Source organism: Fukomys damarensis, unplaced genomic scaffold, assembly GCF_012274545.1.
Source record: "Fukomys damarensis isolate Sample0158 unplaced genomic scaffold, DMR_v1.0_HiC HiC_scaffold_23, whole genome shotgun sequence".
NCBI lineage: Eukaryota > Metazoa > Chordata > Mammalia > Rodentia > Bathyergidae > Fukomys > Fukomys damarensis.
In genome coordinates, this window is record NW_022900935.1 from 10,151,052 (window position 1) to 10,169,232 (window position 18,181).

At 42.8% G+C, this 18,181-nt stretch overlaps 2 protein-coding genes across 5 annotated transcripts in view; one reads left to right on the forward strand and one right to left on the reverse strand.

The window, feature by feature from the left end:
• Luzp1 (leucine zipper protein 1) overlaps positions 1–5,162 on the forward strand; it is a 79,342-nt gene extending 74,180 nt beyond the window's left edge. For both annotated transcript variants that reach the window (XM_010625992.3, XM_010625991.3), the window contains one exon: positions 1,013–5,162. In XM_010625992.3, coding sequence (XP_010624294.1) covers positions 1,013–1,168 — 156 coding nt within the window. In that variant the 3' untranslated portion in view covers positions 1,169–5,162. The remainder of the gene's footprint in view (positions 1–1,012) is intronic.
• A 1,094-nt stretch (positions 5,163–6,256) lies between these two features.
• Positions 6,257–18,181, reverse strand: part of Kdm1a (lysine demethylase 1A) — a 49,824-nt gene continuing 37,899 nt past the window's right edge. For 2 of the 3 annotated variants that reach the window (XM_033767715.1, XM_033767714.1), the window contains exons 11-19: positions 17,031–17,165; positions 16,259–16,332; positions 15,295–15,406; positions 12,074–12,206; positions 10,471–10,658; positions 9,855–9,969; positions 8,495–8,622; positions 7,785–7,931; positions 6,258–6,614 (exon numbers count right to left, since the gene is read on the reverse strand). In XM_033767715.1, coding sequence (XP_033623606.1) covers positions 6,429–6,614; positions 7,785–7,931; positions 8,495–8,622; positions 9,855–9,969; positions 10,471–10,658; positions 12,074–12,206; positions 15,295–15,406; positions 16,259–16,332; positions 17,031–17,165 — 1,218 coding nt within the window. In that variant the 3' untranslated portion in view covers positions 6,258–6,428. Of the gene's footprint in view, positions 6,615–7,784; positions 7,932–8,494; positions 8,623–9,854; positions 9,970–10,470; positions 10,659–12,073; positions 12,207–15,294; positions 15,407–16,258; positions 16,333–17,030; positions 17,166–18,181 lie in introns of all 3 variants that reach the window. The other variant, XM_033767713.1, reaches the window with a different exon arrangement.

Here is an 18,181-nt window from a genome sequence, read left to right on the forward strand (position 1 = left end):
GGCATATAAAGGAGGACAGCAAGGGCTTACTCTGGGCCTGTTTTACAGGCTTTATACTCATCTTTCTTTTTGTCCCAGACAGCTCTCTGGCCCATTCTGTCATTCCACTAAGACCAGAGCTGGTTCAGTATGGCTAAATCTAGAACCATCTGTCTTATTCAGGGTCAGAATGTGAGGATACTATCTGAAGGAGAAGCCCTGGGAGTATCTTTTAGATGTGGAGCCTGTGACAATGACATCTTGCCCCTTGCTAGAAACACTGCTAGACAAGGTTAACTGGAAGAGCCTGTAAGTCTTCATAACTGATAGGGCACCTCCCCCATCATTCAGGCCTTCAAACAGCCTGTGGGTAGATGTTATCCCCATTTTTCAGACATAGAAACTGAGGGTCACAGACACAAAGTGCCCTTCCCAAGGCCACCCAGATGAATTCCTGAAAGAGCCAACTCACTGTTTCATTGTGTTTTTTTTTAATCTGCACTTGCTTAGAAAGACAAAAAGAGAACATTAAAAAGGCATAATTTTAGATTAGACGGGAAGACAGGTACTCAGACCCCTGAAACTCTGGGTATCTAAGAGGAGTTAAAGGCAGAGGGACAGGCACAGAATATACAGGGGAAGGCACAGGTGCTTTTCGGGAGTACCTGGGTGAGGAGTATCAGCTGTCCAGCCTTTTCACTGTTTTCCCTGCCCTCCACCAAGGAAATGGCTCTTAGCCCCAGAAGCATGCACACTGTTGGCTGCTGCTTAGGGTTACCACTCCCATGCTCCCTTTCCACGCTGTCCTGGACTGGGCTCCTGTTCAGTTGTGAGCCTCCTGGTCTGTGATTGTCTCCACCAGCTTAAGAGTTCCTGGCAGGCAAAAGCATCTTTACAATGATTTTTTATGGTCTCTGTGCCTCTGCCATGTTGGAAGGGGCCGACCCTCTGTGGTGGGAGGTGTGGGGGTGTCTTGTTTTTCACAGTACCATCTTACGTAGCTCACTCTTCTCACTTTTGTTGTTTGACACAGGAGGAAAGTGAAGACTGCACACTCAGTGTCCCCAGGCGACTGCACAACTCCTTGGAGCAGTCTGAACTGCCTGTGAAGCCGGGGCTGCCAGAGCTTGTGCGAGTTCGGGCTGAGGAACGATTACGGCCAAGTAGGCCTTGTGCGGAGGAAAACTGAGCCGGCTGGGTGAGGTCTGCTGTCTCCTCTGCTCCTACTTCTCAGCTTTTCCACCTCCTGCCCTGAGAAGTATCTAAGACCAGTTAACCAGCTGGACACAAGGCCTTGGCTGGGAGACTGAGAGCTGGGGTGTGGCTCAGGTAATTTTTGCCAGTTGTCCGGCGGGGATCACAGACTACAACCTGGACAGTCACCCAGGCCCGGCCTTCCTTGATGCATGAGTCCCCTTTCTTTGTCCCTGTCCCTAAGGTAGCATGGACCATTTTGGCCCCAAATGGGGAGATACAGAAACCTCCCACCATACAACAGTAGCCACATTGTTCCTCTGCTCCCTGGTGGGTTGTTTCTGTATCTTAGATTAGCCCGTTCTTGTCCCTTAATGCCTTGACTTCTGTTTCCTCACCAAGTTCAGTTCACTCGTTGTGCTGAGGGACCACGTGCCCACTAAGGATTATCAGCCATTGGCTCCATCTGGGGGGCTTCCACTCCTCCTTCTCTTGGAGTTCTTTTCCTCACACTTTGAAAGCAGAAGGGGTCTGTGCTGCCTCTGAGGGATTATGGCCCTACCTTGTAGGTTGAGGCTTGTCTGACCCAGGCCCCCGGCTGACCAGTTTCCTGGGGGCAGATACCTGTTGGAATGACACCATCCCTCTCCCACCCCGGCTCTCTGCTCACCTTCCAAACGCACCGGAAGTGTGCAAGTCTCTTACATCTCCTTCCTCCGTAATGCTGCTGGCAGAACTGCACACTCTCCTGTGGTGGGAGACTTCACCTGACATCATTGTTCCCATTTTGGGAAAATTCCTGGACTGAGCTGGGCCTGACCCAGCATACTCTGCCTTCTAGGAAGTGCCCCGGCAAGGGGAAAGCAGACAGGAAGAAGCATTTCCCTTCAGTCACTCCATACGCAATAGCTCCACGAAAGGCATGGACTGAGAATCTTCTCTCCTGTTCCACCTCCTCCATCCCACAAGGAGGAGGCTTCGCACTTTACCACACTGATGCATTCCTATAGAAGTGGCCCTTGATGCCTGCAAGTCGACTATCGCTACAGTGACTTCATTGAAGGAAAGATTATCTGCCCATTTGAGGACCTCAGGTTTATACAGTTCAAAGTGCAGCAAATCTTTCAGGAAGCCGCATTAAAAAAAAAAATAATAACAAAAAAAACACTAGTTTCCTTATACCAGTTTCACAGGGAAGTTAAAAACTACATTCATGGCACTGCTTTTTTTTTTTTTTTTTTAAACAGCATCCTCTCGATATAAACAAGGGGTTTCCTTTAAAGGCTACTTGTATGAAGCAGATGCCATTGCTTTCAACAACGAGAGCATTAGACTAGGAGTCTAGAAAGCTGTTTTTTCTGAGGCTTTATTACTGCCTTTCCATGGAAACTTGGGTGAGTCTCTGTCTTCTGGGAACCTTAGTTTCCCTGTCTGTAAAATGAGCTCTTTGAAATGATCTCTTAAGGGGCCTGAATCTGGAATTCAAGATTCCTGTTTTTACCATCTGTTGTGGGCTGGTTCTTATTGTCTCTGGGGGCTTGAGGAAATATTTTACCTCTTGACTTCAGTTGTCTTTGTTGGCCTTACACATAGTTTCTCCATGTTTGTGTTTCACAAGGGCAAGCGGAGAGAAGCTGTTTAGGCCTGTTCAGAAGGGAAGGGACTGCATAGTCTGAGGCCTTGCCCAGTGCCACCCATGTTATCTCCTGGCTTTTAGGCTGGGTGCTTTCTAAAACACAAGTCTCCGATTCCTGTGCCTCTCCTAGGAAGAGGGAAGACTCCGGACTTGATCCTCAGGAGGACTGTGAGTGGTTTCCCGCCTCTGCACAGGCATCATTCATCCTGCCCTGGTCTGTCAGACCGCTGTTCTGAGGCTTAGGAAGCATCAACCCTACTTTTCAGACAGGAATATATTGCTCAAACTTCTAATTTTTGGAGTTTTGCTAACCTAAGGGTTTGCCACTGCTATATGGCTTGCCTTTCCCCTCCATCTCCCACCACAGATGCAAAATGTAGGATGCTATTTTCAAGATTTCTCCCTGCTGCTTCTCTTGGGTCACTGGCCAGAAACTTGCTTACTTAAGGCTCCAAATCCTCACTTGTGGCTTCTCTACCATTCTCCTTTACCTGTTGGCAGCCCTGAGAAGTCAAAGGAAGCTAACCTCTAGAGTGGTCAATGGAGTGGGAGAGGACATAGGAAATTCTGTGGCTCTTCTCTGCTGATGGAAACAGACCGCTGACCCATGCCTAAAATGATCTCGCCAATATTTTTTGTCTTTCGGTGTTGGAGCCCTGGATTCTGGTGCTGTATCTCTTGGTGCCAAAGTCTGGATCTTTCCACATTTTAGCAGCACCAACATCTGCCCATATTCAAAATGCTATGTGGATAAGGGACAGCTGTGGTGGTACCCTTTTATTGGGGCTGCCAATTTGAAATCTGAGTGCAATAGGGTTTGATTGTAACAATTATTTCATGATACTGTTTCTTTAATCTGCACACTTTATAGGGCCACTATAAGACATTTTATTTTTGAGTATCCTCAGCATTGCAGAAAATGTGTATTAGCAAGTGAAGGCTAGAGGCTCAGTTCCTCTGGGCTTCCAGGTTGGCTCTCAGATTCCTAAGTTGGAAGGCACATTTCTGAAAAGCAACCAAGGTGTGTCCAGTTGGATCCAGTCCTCACAATCAGGAGTCCTAGAGGAAGCCTCCTAGTAGAGGGGAGACCTGGTGACTGAATAGTTGTCTAAACCAAATAGTCCCACTGTCCCAGCCAACCCACTTTTATGACGAGCCTCTTCTTACCGGCAGGCGTACAGTTGTGGGAAGGCTCCTAGGGAAGGGAACCTGGCCCTGCATAGCTGCATGGTTGGGAGGAGGTAGAGATGGTTAAAGGCCAGGAACTGGTCTTTTTCACTTGCCATGGTGTCTTGCCAGTCTGATACTGAAACAGCTGGACGCCTGAGGGGTGGAGACAAGCCCTAAGTAGGTTTTGCTTCTTTGTGGCAATGAAACAGTTGAGACTGTGGGTTAAAGGCAGGGATCTGTGTGGGGCCAAGGACTCTAGTCTCAGCTGCTGGCAAGCTTGCACATGAACCATCCCTCTTTTGTGGGGTGCTGGGGGTGGGGGTGGGGGTGAATAGTGTTCTTGGACTTTGTGTCCTGGGGCAGTTTTAGTTCTTTAGATTTAGTGGGTCACAGTGCCAAGTGCTACAACTTCCCAGTAAAGGACTAGGGACTCAAGACCCCTGAGGCTGGGTCCCTGGCTCTTTTTGCTGGTGTGAGTTTCTTTGTTGCTACTCTGACAAGACTGCTTCGGAATAGCTGCTTTTAGGGATTTTCTTTTGAATACCCCAGGGGAACAGGGTTCTCCTCAAAGCCTCAATCAAGATCATAGGAAAGGGGCCCTATTTTCCTGCTGCTTCACAGCTCAGAACATGTTTTGAACGGAATGTATTTTTAAGAGAATAAAGTCTATTTTTTTGTATTTTAAAGATAGGAAGGGCTAGGAAGATAGCCTTCAAATAAACTGTTATTGCATTGCAGGTCCCTCTGCTGGGGGCATAAACCTGTTGGTCCATACCTACTCGCTCAGGCAGGTGCTCTGGCCTTACCCCTTCCCTCTTGGAGGCTTTTACATACATTTCTGTTCCAAGCACAGGACCAAGAAGGCCAGAACCTGCCACTGGAAACCAGGGCAAAGCCATGAGCAGTAGCTCAGGGCTCCTTGGGTGCATGTGTGTAGTCAAAGCTGTCTGCATGTATCCTCTGGCTCTAATGCTCTCTGTTGGCTCTGCAGTACAATATGTAACCAATAAAGCTCCCTAGTTTCCATACGCTCACTGAGTCAGATGCCAGTTTTGTTGATGTTATCTCTGCGTGTACAGCTGTTATCTGTTGGTGCAGCCAGAGTATTGCAGTTTTAGGTAAAGCACCACCTGCCAAAGGTCTGGAAAAGGACATGCCTAGGTCCTATATAGTGAACTAGAGTTAAAATCATTAGTTAGCTATTTCATTGCTACATTCTGTTTTTCAAGCTTGTCATGAAAAAACAATCTCTCAAGCTGCCTATGCCATTTATTAAACAAACAAACAAACAAACAAACAAACTGGAAGCACCCATCACTGGATCAGACGCCCTAATTAACCCCTCAGGGTTCAAGAGTATACCTTAGAGCCCAAGCATATTCCACGTCCTCACCTCTCCATCAGTTCCCCAGCATCTTCCAGCTCACTGGTGTTACCTCTTAATAAGGCCTCATTTAGACTATCAGGAAAATTGACTCATGTGAACACAATCTGGTTTCCAAAGCTTCAGACACATTTGTACAGTGACATAGTTTATCTGTTAGGAGGCCCCAGGAAGGAACACTACTGTTTGCTTCTTTCTGTAAAAATGTCTACCTTGCAAGGCAAAGAGGGCTTTGTAAGAGGGCTTTGTAGGCATGATTAAGGAGACAATAAGCAGAAGGTTTGACTACTAGGGGAAGGGCTACACAGCAATAGAGATGGCCATGAGAAGCTAAAAATGGCAAGCCTCCACAATAAACAGCCCTTTGGACCCGATTTATTGTTTTCATTTTCAAACTGCCATCTTTTTAGACTAAGAGAACAGAAGTCACTAGATTGTGGTAGTTTGTGACACCAGCTAAATAACCTAAGCCCTTGACCCTTTCCAATACTTCCCAAATCTTTCTACCATAAGTATGTGCCCATCCATGGAAGGGTTGGGATCTGAGACTAAAGACAGAATGGTCTGCCAGTGACCCAAATGAAAAAAATCATCCTAAATCTCCTGATACACTCTTGGCCACTGCTGCAGTACCAGCAGGGAAGTCAAGCCCCAGTGGCCAGGAAGTCCTCTGAGCTACAGGATCCCCTCAACCTCATCTTCTGATGTGACCAAACCATTTTTCTCATTTAAACACAAAATATATGTACTATCATTGCCAAAGTTTCAAACATCCCTCACACGCAACTCCAACCCCAAAGGGGAAACAAGATAGGACTAATTTTATATGAAGTTTTATTCTCAAAATATTAAAAAACAACAACAACAACAACAACAAAACACCAAGACACTGAAATGTCATCTTAGAGCACGTTCTTGCCTCAGTCTTTAAGAAGAACAGGATTCAAGCAAGTTCCTGTCAGCTGACGGAGAGCCCAGGTGCCAGGGCAGGAGCTTCTCAGTGCCATCTAGTATTGCTAGAAGAGCTTTGCAAACAACTGCAGTCGTCAAACTCCGCCTTGCATCTCACATGCTTGGAGATGGCTGTGCAGGGACGCCTGGTGTGGCCTGGCGAGGCAAAGTGTACATGGCTCCCAAGAACTGGTCTGCAATCCTTCCTGCTTCTCGCAGCCCACTCAGCAGAGCACCATGGACTGTGGCTGGGTAGTTCCGGATTGTATGTTCTCCGGCAAAGAAGAGGCGTGGGATTGGCTATTTCAGGGAGAAATAAGACAACAGATTGCAAATATACCTTCGGATTAAAAACAAAACAAAACAAAACAAAAACGGCCTCACTACATAGCAGTGGTAAATCCATGATTCTTCTGCCTCAACCCTCTGTGCTCTGGCAAATAATACTTCTATTATTTTCCTTCGGTGGTTCTAGTTCTAGAGATCTGAACCTGGGTTTCTACTATGAGCTACCTCCCTAGGCTGCCTTTTTGGAAAAGGTCTAAGTCACCCAGCTGCACTCCAACCTGCAATTCTCCTTTAGCCTCCCAGAATGCCGGGATAACAGGTATGTGCCACCACTCCACACCTGCCTTCTTGTGGTTTTCTTTTTGGTACCAAGGTGTGAACTCAGGTCTCTGTACTTGTGAGGCAGGCGATGGCAGTACTGAGCTAATTCCCAGCCCTGCCTTATGTCTGAACTGCCAAATTTCTGTTGAATTTTGAAGGCTTATTTATAGCCTCATAGCCTCTGCCTTGTTGCTAGTTCATCACTCTACCAGCATTTTCCTAGAACTGGTATAAACTTTACCCTAGCCTCATTTGGTAGTGCTTGTTAACTTCATCTGCTGTTATTTATCAGTACACTGCAAGATTCTAGGATTTTCTTTACCTCATGAAGTACCTACTGGCAGAGAGCACAACCACAGAGAGTACAGCATTGGCTCTTATTCAGGAACATTCTTGCCTTTCAGTTCAGAGCAGGCCATGGATATGGGTTTTGATACTGAGGAAACCTTACTGCTGTCTGGAACAAGGACTGGCCCAATCTAGAAAAGGACCCAAGACTATTTTCTGGGTATCCCCCACCCCAAAACCCCCACCCCAAAACCCCTAGTAATCCTGGGATATGAGTCACACTACAAAGGTACAATTTAAAATGGATTTTTTTTTAAGGCAGAAAAATGGAAAAAAAGTTACTGACTTCTATATGCTCTGGACTCTTCCGTTTTGCATGTAGCAGCCTAGATTTACCAAATATGAGAAATCAGATATAAATAGTATTATTTATCCGTTGGGTTATCTGAAAAGTGCCTGAGGACAGAATGACTAAAATCAAAACATCAGTGACAGCATTTTTTCCCCCAAGATCCTGGGACATGGGCTTCTTCCCAGAGACCTAGATGTAGCCTTTCAGTTTCAGTTTCTTACCTGTGGGGCACCTGGAATTGAGGGGCCGGGAGTGATTGGCTGAGCCATCAGATCATAGTCATTTCCAGATGACCCTGCGGCTACGTAAGAATAGGAGCCCCGGGCCCAGGGATCAGCACGCCAGCGAGACACCACAGTTTCCTTGGGCTAAAGGAAGAAACATAGGCAAAAGTCATTATTGGAATAAGGACAAATCTGTCCCCTCTGAAACGTGGAAAAGAGGTGGTGAGCAGGTACATTAGGGAAGAGGCAAAAAACATGAGCCAGATGGTGGATGCTGCTGCTCCGTGCACCAAGGCAAGATGACCTGGAATTGAAGGAACTGTCCACTGTGCCTTGTATGTGAGTTCAAGTCTACGACTTGACCTTTATAAATTCACGTACGTATGAATACATCTCCCACCAAAAATATTAACGGGCTAAACATCATAGTGGGCTTAAAGAGGACAAAACTATTAAGAGATATCCCTGAGGGATTCACTGGAATTTGGGCACTCTGTCCAAAAGGGGCAGGGTTATGTGATTCCACAGGCAGAGGAGGAACCAAAGTAAACCATCTACAGATGGTGGTGGTGGTGGTTTCAAAATTCATGTACATCTAACACTTACATTAATTCTCAAAGTGACCAAGAACTTATGCAGCAGACATGTCAAGCTAAACCCTGGTTTAGTCTGAAGCCAGATCCTTGCTTGTCCCCCGACCTACTTACCTGGGGCACTGCACTGCTACCAAAAATCCCCTTGAGAATGGCCAGGCACCGGCCAACAATCACATCATCACTTATATTTTCCATGATGCCAGCAGCTTCTCCTGCCACCAGTGCCAACAGTATTGGAGCTGGGGAAACAGGAAGAACAATTCTAGGGTTTTCCTACAGACTTCTGATGAGATATACAGCATCCTATGTGAAAAACAAGTTACGTTCCTGAACTCGTATCTGCAGAAATAGAGCAGAAGGAAGCTGACAGACCCTTGTGAGTATACAGCAATCCTAACAAAACTGTATACTCAGGCAGAGACTTCTTAGGTCTGACCACCTTAGCTCCCTAACAACGGCTACATCCCTTTTAGCTCTATACAACAGACTTTTATGACAGATACTCCATTATAGTGAATAGCGACTCAGACTTAGTTGGAATTCAATGTAGTAGGATGTGTGTGTCTTGGAAAATCTCTCAAATGTACTGACATTTAACTCAAGACCTGAAGGGTAGAATAGTACGCCATGTGGGAAGTTCTTAAAAAAAAAAAAAAAAAAAAGCCTAGGCCACAGTGCATACAAAAGCCCTGGAAGACCAGTAAACAGCACGGCACATTGTAAAATCAGGGAGGCAAGTGAGGAGTAAGGGAAGACAAACAACAGGAAGTAAAGGAGGGCTAGATTATGAGGGGTCTATGAAAAGAAGCCTGAATGTTTTCCTTCAACAAGAAAAAGCCATCAATAAACAGAAGCAGAGATATTAGTTGTAACCATGGCCCAACTGTCAGGTAACTTGACCCGTTAAGTAGGCAGCAGAAAAGATACAGGCCTCAGATTCAAGAGGCCTTCGAGGTTGGGCTAAAACTTCATTAGGTGAAAAGAACTGGGGGTGAGATCAAGCTGCTTAAACTGTGTCTACAATAACAAGGCCATGCCCTTGACACTACTGTACAGTAGTACTGCTGAGTGTCCTTTTCTTGGAGGTGGGGTATACATCATACTTTATTTACCTCTATGTAGAGTTAAGGTAGTCTAATTACAGAAGAAGAAAATTCAACAGGAAATAGGAATGTGAAAAATGCATTCTAAGGGAAGTGATCAAAGATTCAAGGGCAAGTTGGGTGTGACAGAAAATGAGCAATTAAAAAAAAGTAAAGGAAATGAGCAATAAATTTCGTATTCCAGGAAGCCTCCCATGGCCTGTCCCTTCTGCTGAGGTAATTTTCTCCCCTTTATTGTAACGTATTCTCATACCTAGAAGGAATTTTAGGGACACCTTACTGAGTTAATAAAAATTAAGGTATATGTTTATATTCCTAATTCTGTGTTCCTATAAGGAAACAGAAAAAAAAAAATCAGAAGCAGTTACCTTTATAGAGGTTCCAGAAGAGGAAGAGTTCCCCCCGGCTTGCAGTCGTGCTGCCAACATGCCCGAACAAATTGACACTTGGATCCCAGAACACTCGGTCAAAACATAACACCACCTACCATAAGAGGGCATATGAGCTGGTGACAGGTCTCAGACATCATGGCTTTCTTTAAGCACTGCTGTGCCTGTGAAGAACTTCTTCAGATGTATTAAAGTTTCCTAATCCACTTCTGATATAAACTCAAATCTCTTATAAATATATTATTTAGGACATTTATGACTCTCTTTATAGGCTTGGATATGCTGAATAACCCCATAAGACTAACTGTTGGTGGGAAAAAATGAGAACCAAGACCTGTCATGTAAAGGTACAAGATCCCAATAATGAATGTAACTGTACTGTATACCTAAAATGTACCAATAAACTCAATGAGGGAGAGAAAAAAAAAATACTATAGGCACCAAGGGAATGCACTAACAGGTCTCAGACCTGTATCTCAGACTGCTGAGGGCAGAGCCTAATGCACACAAATTCAAAGCCCTCTGCTCTCTGAGGAGGCAGAAAAACTAGTATGTGCACATTAGTACGTGGAGAGAGGGGCCTAGAATTCATCACCTTGTTAAGGTTGCCAAATCCCATCCTTTGAACTGCAGATGTCTTCCACTCAGGAAGAGGCGGCACAAACTGAACAGCTGGTGGCTGCTGCTTCAACACACCCAGGGGAAGAGTACAGAGAACTGCATCACACTTATAAATAAAGGTTTGACTTGTGGAGCGGGTATTCACAGCGATCACTTCACATCCTACAGAAGTTGGTGGGAAAAGACTAAGGTGAAGAGGATGGCATTAAAAGGATACTAAATACTTAGTATACAATAGGACCTATGGGCTATTTCACCTAACTCTGCTATACATCCATGAGATGGGTACTGTTACCTTCATTTTTCATACAAGAAAATGGACAGTGAGCCTAAGGCCACAAAACTACGAAATGCTAAGGTTTAAACCCGCACAGCAATGTCGAGGCCTTGACAGCCACCCTCCTAATACACTGCTGATCTGCTAGAAGGATCCCATCACTCACTAAAGTTAAGTGATTCAGAACAAAATTAGGAGTAAAATGTCTGTTCCAAATGACCTGATTCCTTTGCACTGTGCTTAGCTGTTCTCTAAGGACAAAGAATGACGCGCAGAGCTGTGGTGCAGATCTACGGAACACACCCCTCCAACTGTGAAGCATATTGAAAATGTCCTCTGTTACCCAGTTTGTCAGAATATGAGCTCAAAGCCAGCCTCAGAGAGGGTACTGAAATTATGTTATCTCATTTGGGTTCTTAAATGAATTGTTACATAATTAAAAATATATATAGCTCAAAGTAAGTGTGAGAGCTCAGTATATGCCCATTTTCTGTGGCTGCAGAATTAGAGAAAATGACATTATAGTTATTCTTACTGTTCTCCCATCTGCTGGCAAAAGGCTATACCTCAACACCATCAGACAGAAGCTGCCTCTGATGGGAAAACTAAACGGAAAGCTGTTTCACTGATGGTTACAGTGTGAGTGTGTGTGTGAAGCAATTCTAGGAAAGGGACTCTCCCTCTCTACTTTTTATGCCCTGGGGTTACATGAGGACTCTTACAGAGGTAACTAGCTATTTTAAGGAGTTCAGAACTATCAGTTCCATAGTGAGTAGACAACAAGTTCTCTGCATCCTACATTAAATGGACTCTGAAATTAACAATAAGAGCACTGAGCCTATTCCCACAGGAATCACAGGGCAAGTCTGTCTCTGAAGTCAATTTATCAGCAGGACTGCTACAGAACTAGGAACTAGCTTGCACAAATTAGCCCTTCTGAACAGAAGAACCAAAACAGATCCAAAAACCAAGAGACAGATGGTGAAAATATACACTCAAGTGCAGGGGCGCAAAACCTGGTACTTTAGCAAAATAGATCCAAATTCACTGGCTCTGTAATACCATACTAGTTCACACATAAGCTGGAAACTAAAACTTGCCTCAAATTCTCTACCTTATAGATGAGGGAGGAATGAACCCTAAGTCTCCCCACAGGTCAACCAATTAGAAATGCAAACATTTCACCTAGGAGCCATCATTTATAAAATACTTGGGAATACACCTGCTATTCCTGCTGTAGTAACAAGATGAACTATGTTTCAGGGAGGAACTATGCCTTTCCTGCACAATAGCCACATACCTGAGGCTGTGTAGCGAACCTGTCGTACTGCTGTGTTCAGTTTAATGTCCAGGCCTTCTGCTAAAGCCACAGGAACACAGGAATAACCATTCCTCACTGTCAGGTGGCTGCCAGTAAACTCAAAGTCATCATCCTAACGAGAAGAGAAAAGGATCTATTTCCACATTTTCTTGGTTTATTTTCTTAGTCCAACTTATGTCATTTACATAGAGTTTTGAATGACAATGCTGAAAAACACAAGCTTGTGAAGACAGCCAATATTTTAAGGCAGAAATTAAAGAATAATCACTCCATATTCAACTATAGCTGCCCACGAAAAGTGAAGGAAAAAGAACACCAAAATGCACCCAATCTTTGGATAGTGGGATTAAGGCATAGTCTTACACCACCCAAGTCCAGACCATCTACCAGGGATGGATGTGGGAACTAAGATGATTAGGTAGCACAACAGCTTATCTTTTTAGCTTTCAAATAATTATGGATTTGTAGAATATAATATTCACTGTCCCAATTACATTACCTTTTACCTATGAGCAAAATGTTTTTATTCCTGGGGCCAGGGGTTTAGCTCAGTGGCTCTGCTGCCTGCTTTGCAAGCGTAAGGTCCCGAGTTTGATCCCCGGTACCAAAAAAAAACAACAAAAAAAAGTTTTTATTCCTTAAACTTACATATTAGGTTGATAAAAATTTTCAAAATTAGATTCTGTCACACAAGATGAAGCCAATCCAGGATTTTAAGAGAGGCCCAAGATAGTCTATATAGTAAAGAAGTCAAGAATCCCCAGTGCTCTAATTTTTTGTTTGTTTTTAGTTCTTCTGACACTGAGTTTCATTATGTACTTCAGGCTGGTCTTGAACTCACTATGTAGCCCACACTAGCTTCAAACTCACTGCCATCCTCCTGCCTCAGCCTCCCAAGTGCTAGGATTACAGGCATGTGCCACCATACTCAACACCAGTATTCTTTCCTACTTTGAATACATATTCTGACATAAAGGAACTGGATAAAAATATTGAGCTGGCAGCCAAATTTTGGAACTGACTAATCTGCTCCCCACAGATCAGCTAAAATTGCTAACAGCAAGTACTGAGATGTCAAATGATAAGTCAATGACCAGAAGGGCCTAATCTAGTATTTACACAAAAGAAACAATAAACTGGTACTTCTCTATGATTGTTTTATCACTAATAAGCCCCAATCCTTAATGTGATTCAAATATTTAAGAATAACAAAGTACACTTAAGTCAGCAGGATATGGTGGTGCATACCTGTAATCCCAGGATGTCAGGAAACTGAGGAAGGAGGATTGAAAAGTCAAGCCCAACCTAAATAATTTAGTGAGGCCCTGTCTCAAAATACAAAAATTAAATCTACTAGGAAAGCATGATGAAAATTAAACTTTATTTACTTCTATAAAGTCTTAAGTCTGGCCAAAGTTTCAGATTTAAAGACTGGCCCATTTTATACCCAAGAAGCCTTGTGCAAATTACACTTAAAACACATTTATCATAAAGTGATCAAGCCCTGTATATTGATCAAGCCCTGTATACTGGGAGGCAGAAACCATGCTGAGCAAGATCTAAATAAATGGAGAGGTTTACCATACTCCAAGAGAAGACCCAAAATTAAGATCACAGATGACCTTACAATGATCTAGACATCTGATGCCCTACTAATAAAAATCCTAGAATGTATTTTTTTGGAAAAATTCACAAGCTGATTCTAATTTTTAATAGAAATACAGAAAACCTACAATAGTTGAAACAATTTCAAAAAAGAACAAAGTGTAGAATTTAAACTACCTGATTTTAAGACTTAACTCACATTTATATGGCCAACCAATAATCAACAAAGTACCAAGACAGATGAAGAAAAGGATGGGGCTGAAATAATTAAGACAAGAGATTTCTCAATGTATAAAAAAAGCAAAAGCGAGGTCCTGGAGTAAATCCCCTATCAACCACAAAAAAGAAAAGGGGGGAAAAAAAAGAAAAAAGAAAAGAAACAACAAAAGGCCTTAAAGGGGAGGGAATCTGTGAAAAGACATTATTTAGAAAAAAAGAGCAAGCTAAAGAGTAGAGGGAATACTCGCAAAACATAATAAATCTGACAGACTTCTGGAAAGAATTTAAAGAATACAATAAGCTCTTACAACTCACCAACAAGAGTCTATAGCCAAATCACCCTGAACACACCCAATTGCATCTGATCTTGGAAGCTAAGTAGGGTAGAGCCTGGTTAGTACTTGGATGGGAGACAACTCACCAAGAGACAACTAGATTTTGTGTTTTGAGCCAGGGTCTCACTGTGTAGCGCTGGCCTCAAACTCTGGATTCTCCTGCCTCAGCCTCCTGTACTTAGTCACTGCACCCAGCTTGAATTTTTTTTAAATGGGCATAAAATCCAGACAGATATTTCACCCAAGGAGACACAAAGAGCAACTAAGTATGGGAAGAGATGCTCTGTATCACCAGTTGGCAGGGAAATGCAAGTCCTACCACACCCAGGAGAATGGCTGACTTTAAAACCCAACACTACCTAGGCTGGTGAGGAGGTGAAGCAAATGAACTTCCTGCACTGCTGGTGCGAAGGTAGTTTGGGAAATAAGTGTGGAAGTTTCTTAAAGTTAAAAATCTACTTTCTGTAAGGTCTAGAAATTCTACTACATATTTACTCAAGATAAAAATAACAAACATTATAATAGCTTCATGAATAGCCAAAATGAAAACCACCCAAATATCCCAGAGTGAATGAATAAACAGTTTGTGGTATGTCCACACAATGAAATTCTACCAAGTAACAAGAAGGAACAAACTACGGATCCATACAAAGACAAGTCTCAAAAACTTCATGCTAAGTGAAGCAAGTCACACACAAAATGCTATATATCACATGATTCCATTTATATGAAACTGCAGAATAGCAAAGAACAAATCAATGGTTGTCTGGGGCCAGGAGCTGGAGGATGGGGGATGAGTGGCAATGGGGGGGGCAGGAGAGAGCTTCAGGATGATGGAAATGATCTGTATCTTGATTATGGTGGCAGCTCATGACCCAAGTAGCAAACCATCACACTGTTCACTTAAAATGGGTGAATTTCCCTGTATATAAATAAATTTTATTAAAGCTGTCTAAAAGCACACATACACACAAACTTAAGAGTTTCTCTAGAGAGTCCTCTTATATATATGCAACAAACTAGACAATAAAGAAATTTTACCTGATCCCAATGTTTAAGGGAGAGGGTAGAGAGAGGTGTGGCATTAGCAAATTCAAGATTTGCAAAATGCCAATCAAGTATCTGTCGGTCTCTTGATGAGAGATATACATCACTAGAAAATAAGAACAAGGAGCACAGGGTTAATAAGAAAGGTCACTACAATTTTCTCAACGAGCTGAGGTGGGTGGTTTCAGTAAATGAATTGGAATCTTGGAAAGTATGGGACTTTGCCTTAGGAGAAGAAATTATACATCAAAAAGTAGGATCTTGCATCTTATTAACTGCTTTCTTCACTCCTGGTGTCTAGAGCAGTGGCAAGCTCATCTCAGAACGCAAATTACAGGATACAGGCTTCAGTTATTTGTGAAAAAAAGACTTCTCATAGCAAGTCTTAATTACTGAAGTTTACAGTAAAACGAACAAAAAATCCCCACTTGTATTTTATGTTATATTTTATTTATTTTTTGGTTCTGGGACTCAAACTTGGGACCTTGCACTTGTGAGGCAGAACCTCTGAGCTAAATCTCTAGCTTGTCTTATGACTTTACTGCAGGGATGGGTAGCATCCCTGACTACAGAACAAAGGTCAGAGGCACAAGGATCATCTTAGTAGCACACAGTCACTGACCAAGCTCCAGTGGAAAATAAAGTATAATGTCTTCCTTGTCCCCAGAATTAGGGAAATTTAAAGCAGCGCTTTAAGACAATTTTCATCTACTACATCTTCTGGAGAAGGACTATCTTTTCAAAGATAATATGTTTAGATATCTAAGACACTGTTACATATTAAAATATAAGTAGGAAGGGATTTAGAAAGATGACAAGAAGCCCTACATTCACAGATATTTTCATTTATTAAACAATTTAAAATACACTAATGATAAAAAGTGCACCATGCACATGATTTTCCTTTGAAACCTAAGAGAAAAGCCATAGCTACTCTGAACATTTGGGTTTTTCTTACCTTGGGGGATTGGCTTCCAATTCTTGAAGTTTTTCTTCTAGTTTTCCTTGTGTTTCAGCTAATTCATCATATTCCTGATAAAAGTTAAAGGACTAAGTGAGTCTAATTTATCTTGAAAGGTCAGTTATCTACCCCAACATGTAAAGTCTAGACAATTCCTATCAGATTATGTGTAGAAAATGTAACTCAATTTAAGGCTGGGGCCAAAGCATGGGGATTTTTAATCTTGGAGACAAACTGTGTGCCTGGGATAAGATGAGGGAGAGCATGTAGCAGGAGAAAATAAAGGAAGAAACAAACCTGTAGTTAAGGGTCCTGCAAAGTAAGGATGAAAAATAAGAGCAGCTACCATTTCCTGGGCATTTACCGTGTCCTTAGCACTGGAACAAACACCTTAGATACATAATTTTATTCAAGGTTCACAATTTCCTACAAGTTAGGGTATACGTAACACTGTATTACAGATGAGGTAATTAAAGAGTCCAAGGTCACAGGACTAGGAAATACCATGCTAGGGATTTAAACCAGACAGGCTGACTCCAAAACAACTCTAAAGTCCTCATTCATTTGTGTTATTCTAAACCATCAGGGAGAGAATTCTACTGAAAAAGCAGCTCTCATACCAAACTAACTGGGTAAGGAATAAGTCCCCCTGCAATCCATACACTAAGCTATTTTCTTTGTTAAGTGGCACCCTATTTTCCAGTTTCTTAGATCTGCACTAATTCTTAGGATTTCAAGCAAAGCCAGTTAGGCACATTCAATACCACACCTTGCAAAGGGCAGTCAGATCCCTGTGCTTGCTCTTCACTAAGAATTCGGCAGTAATGTCTCTGGGTGGCTTCACATCAGATGCTTCCTTGTACTGCTGATGGAGTTCTTTAATTTTCTCTTTTAAATTTACCATCTAAGATGAAAAATAGGAATTTACCATTCAGACATCAATGTAATTCACTCCCAAATCATAAGCACCTTTGGTTTTTGTTTTGCTCTTAAACTGTTATGCAAGATCCCTGGAATTCTTACTGGTTTTATATTAGCCCTGTGGGAAATGGGGGGGGGATTAATCTACAGAGCTGTCACAATATTATTGGATAAGTAGAATTGGCTCTTGTCCTTCAACACACCCAAGAGAGAAGAAATATCCATTTAAAAAATATATTAAAGCTGGGGATTTAGCTCAGTGGTTCTGCCTCCTGCCTTGCAAGTGCAAGGTCCTGAGTTTGATCCACAGTACAAAATCAATCAATCAATCAATCAATCAATCCAAATTTAATTTCCAAGAAAAACAAACTATCACCAATTTAATTTAAACTTATTTTGGGAAATAAATAGCCACGATTTGTTTTTTAATTATGTAAAAGGTCAAATCATCACACCAAGAACCTTATGGAACCATTCTTAATGTTAATTCCACCAGGGTTCTGCTGCCACAATGATGACAAGCATGTGGCAGTCAGAGCCTAAGTCAGGGCCTCACATACGTCCTGCAGCTGGAGACAGCCACTCCTCATTTCATCCTTGCCACAAGCTATAAAAAAGTAAACTGAGGATTTCTCCATGGGACAGGATGACGAAATGAGGCAGAGTGAGAAGGAGGCACACCCAGAGTTGCACTATACCCCCACTCCCAAGCTTTCTCCCTAAGTGGATGTTATGTCTGCAGTTGGCAAGATGAAGAGAAATAGCCGGTTGGACTTGAGTAGTCTGGAACCTGGAGGCCAGAAGTTGACTATAGAAAACAGCCCCCAACTGGAGATGGAGGTGGAAGATACTGGCACCTCAAAAGAAGTAATAATGAAGCCTGGCGTGGTGGCGCATGCCTGTAATCCCAGCACTTGGGATGCTGAGGCAGGAGGATCGCTGTGAGTTCCAGGTCAGTCTCAACTACATAGTGAGACCCTGTCTCAAAAATACCAAAAG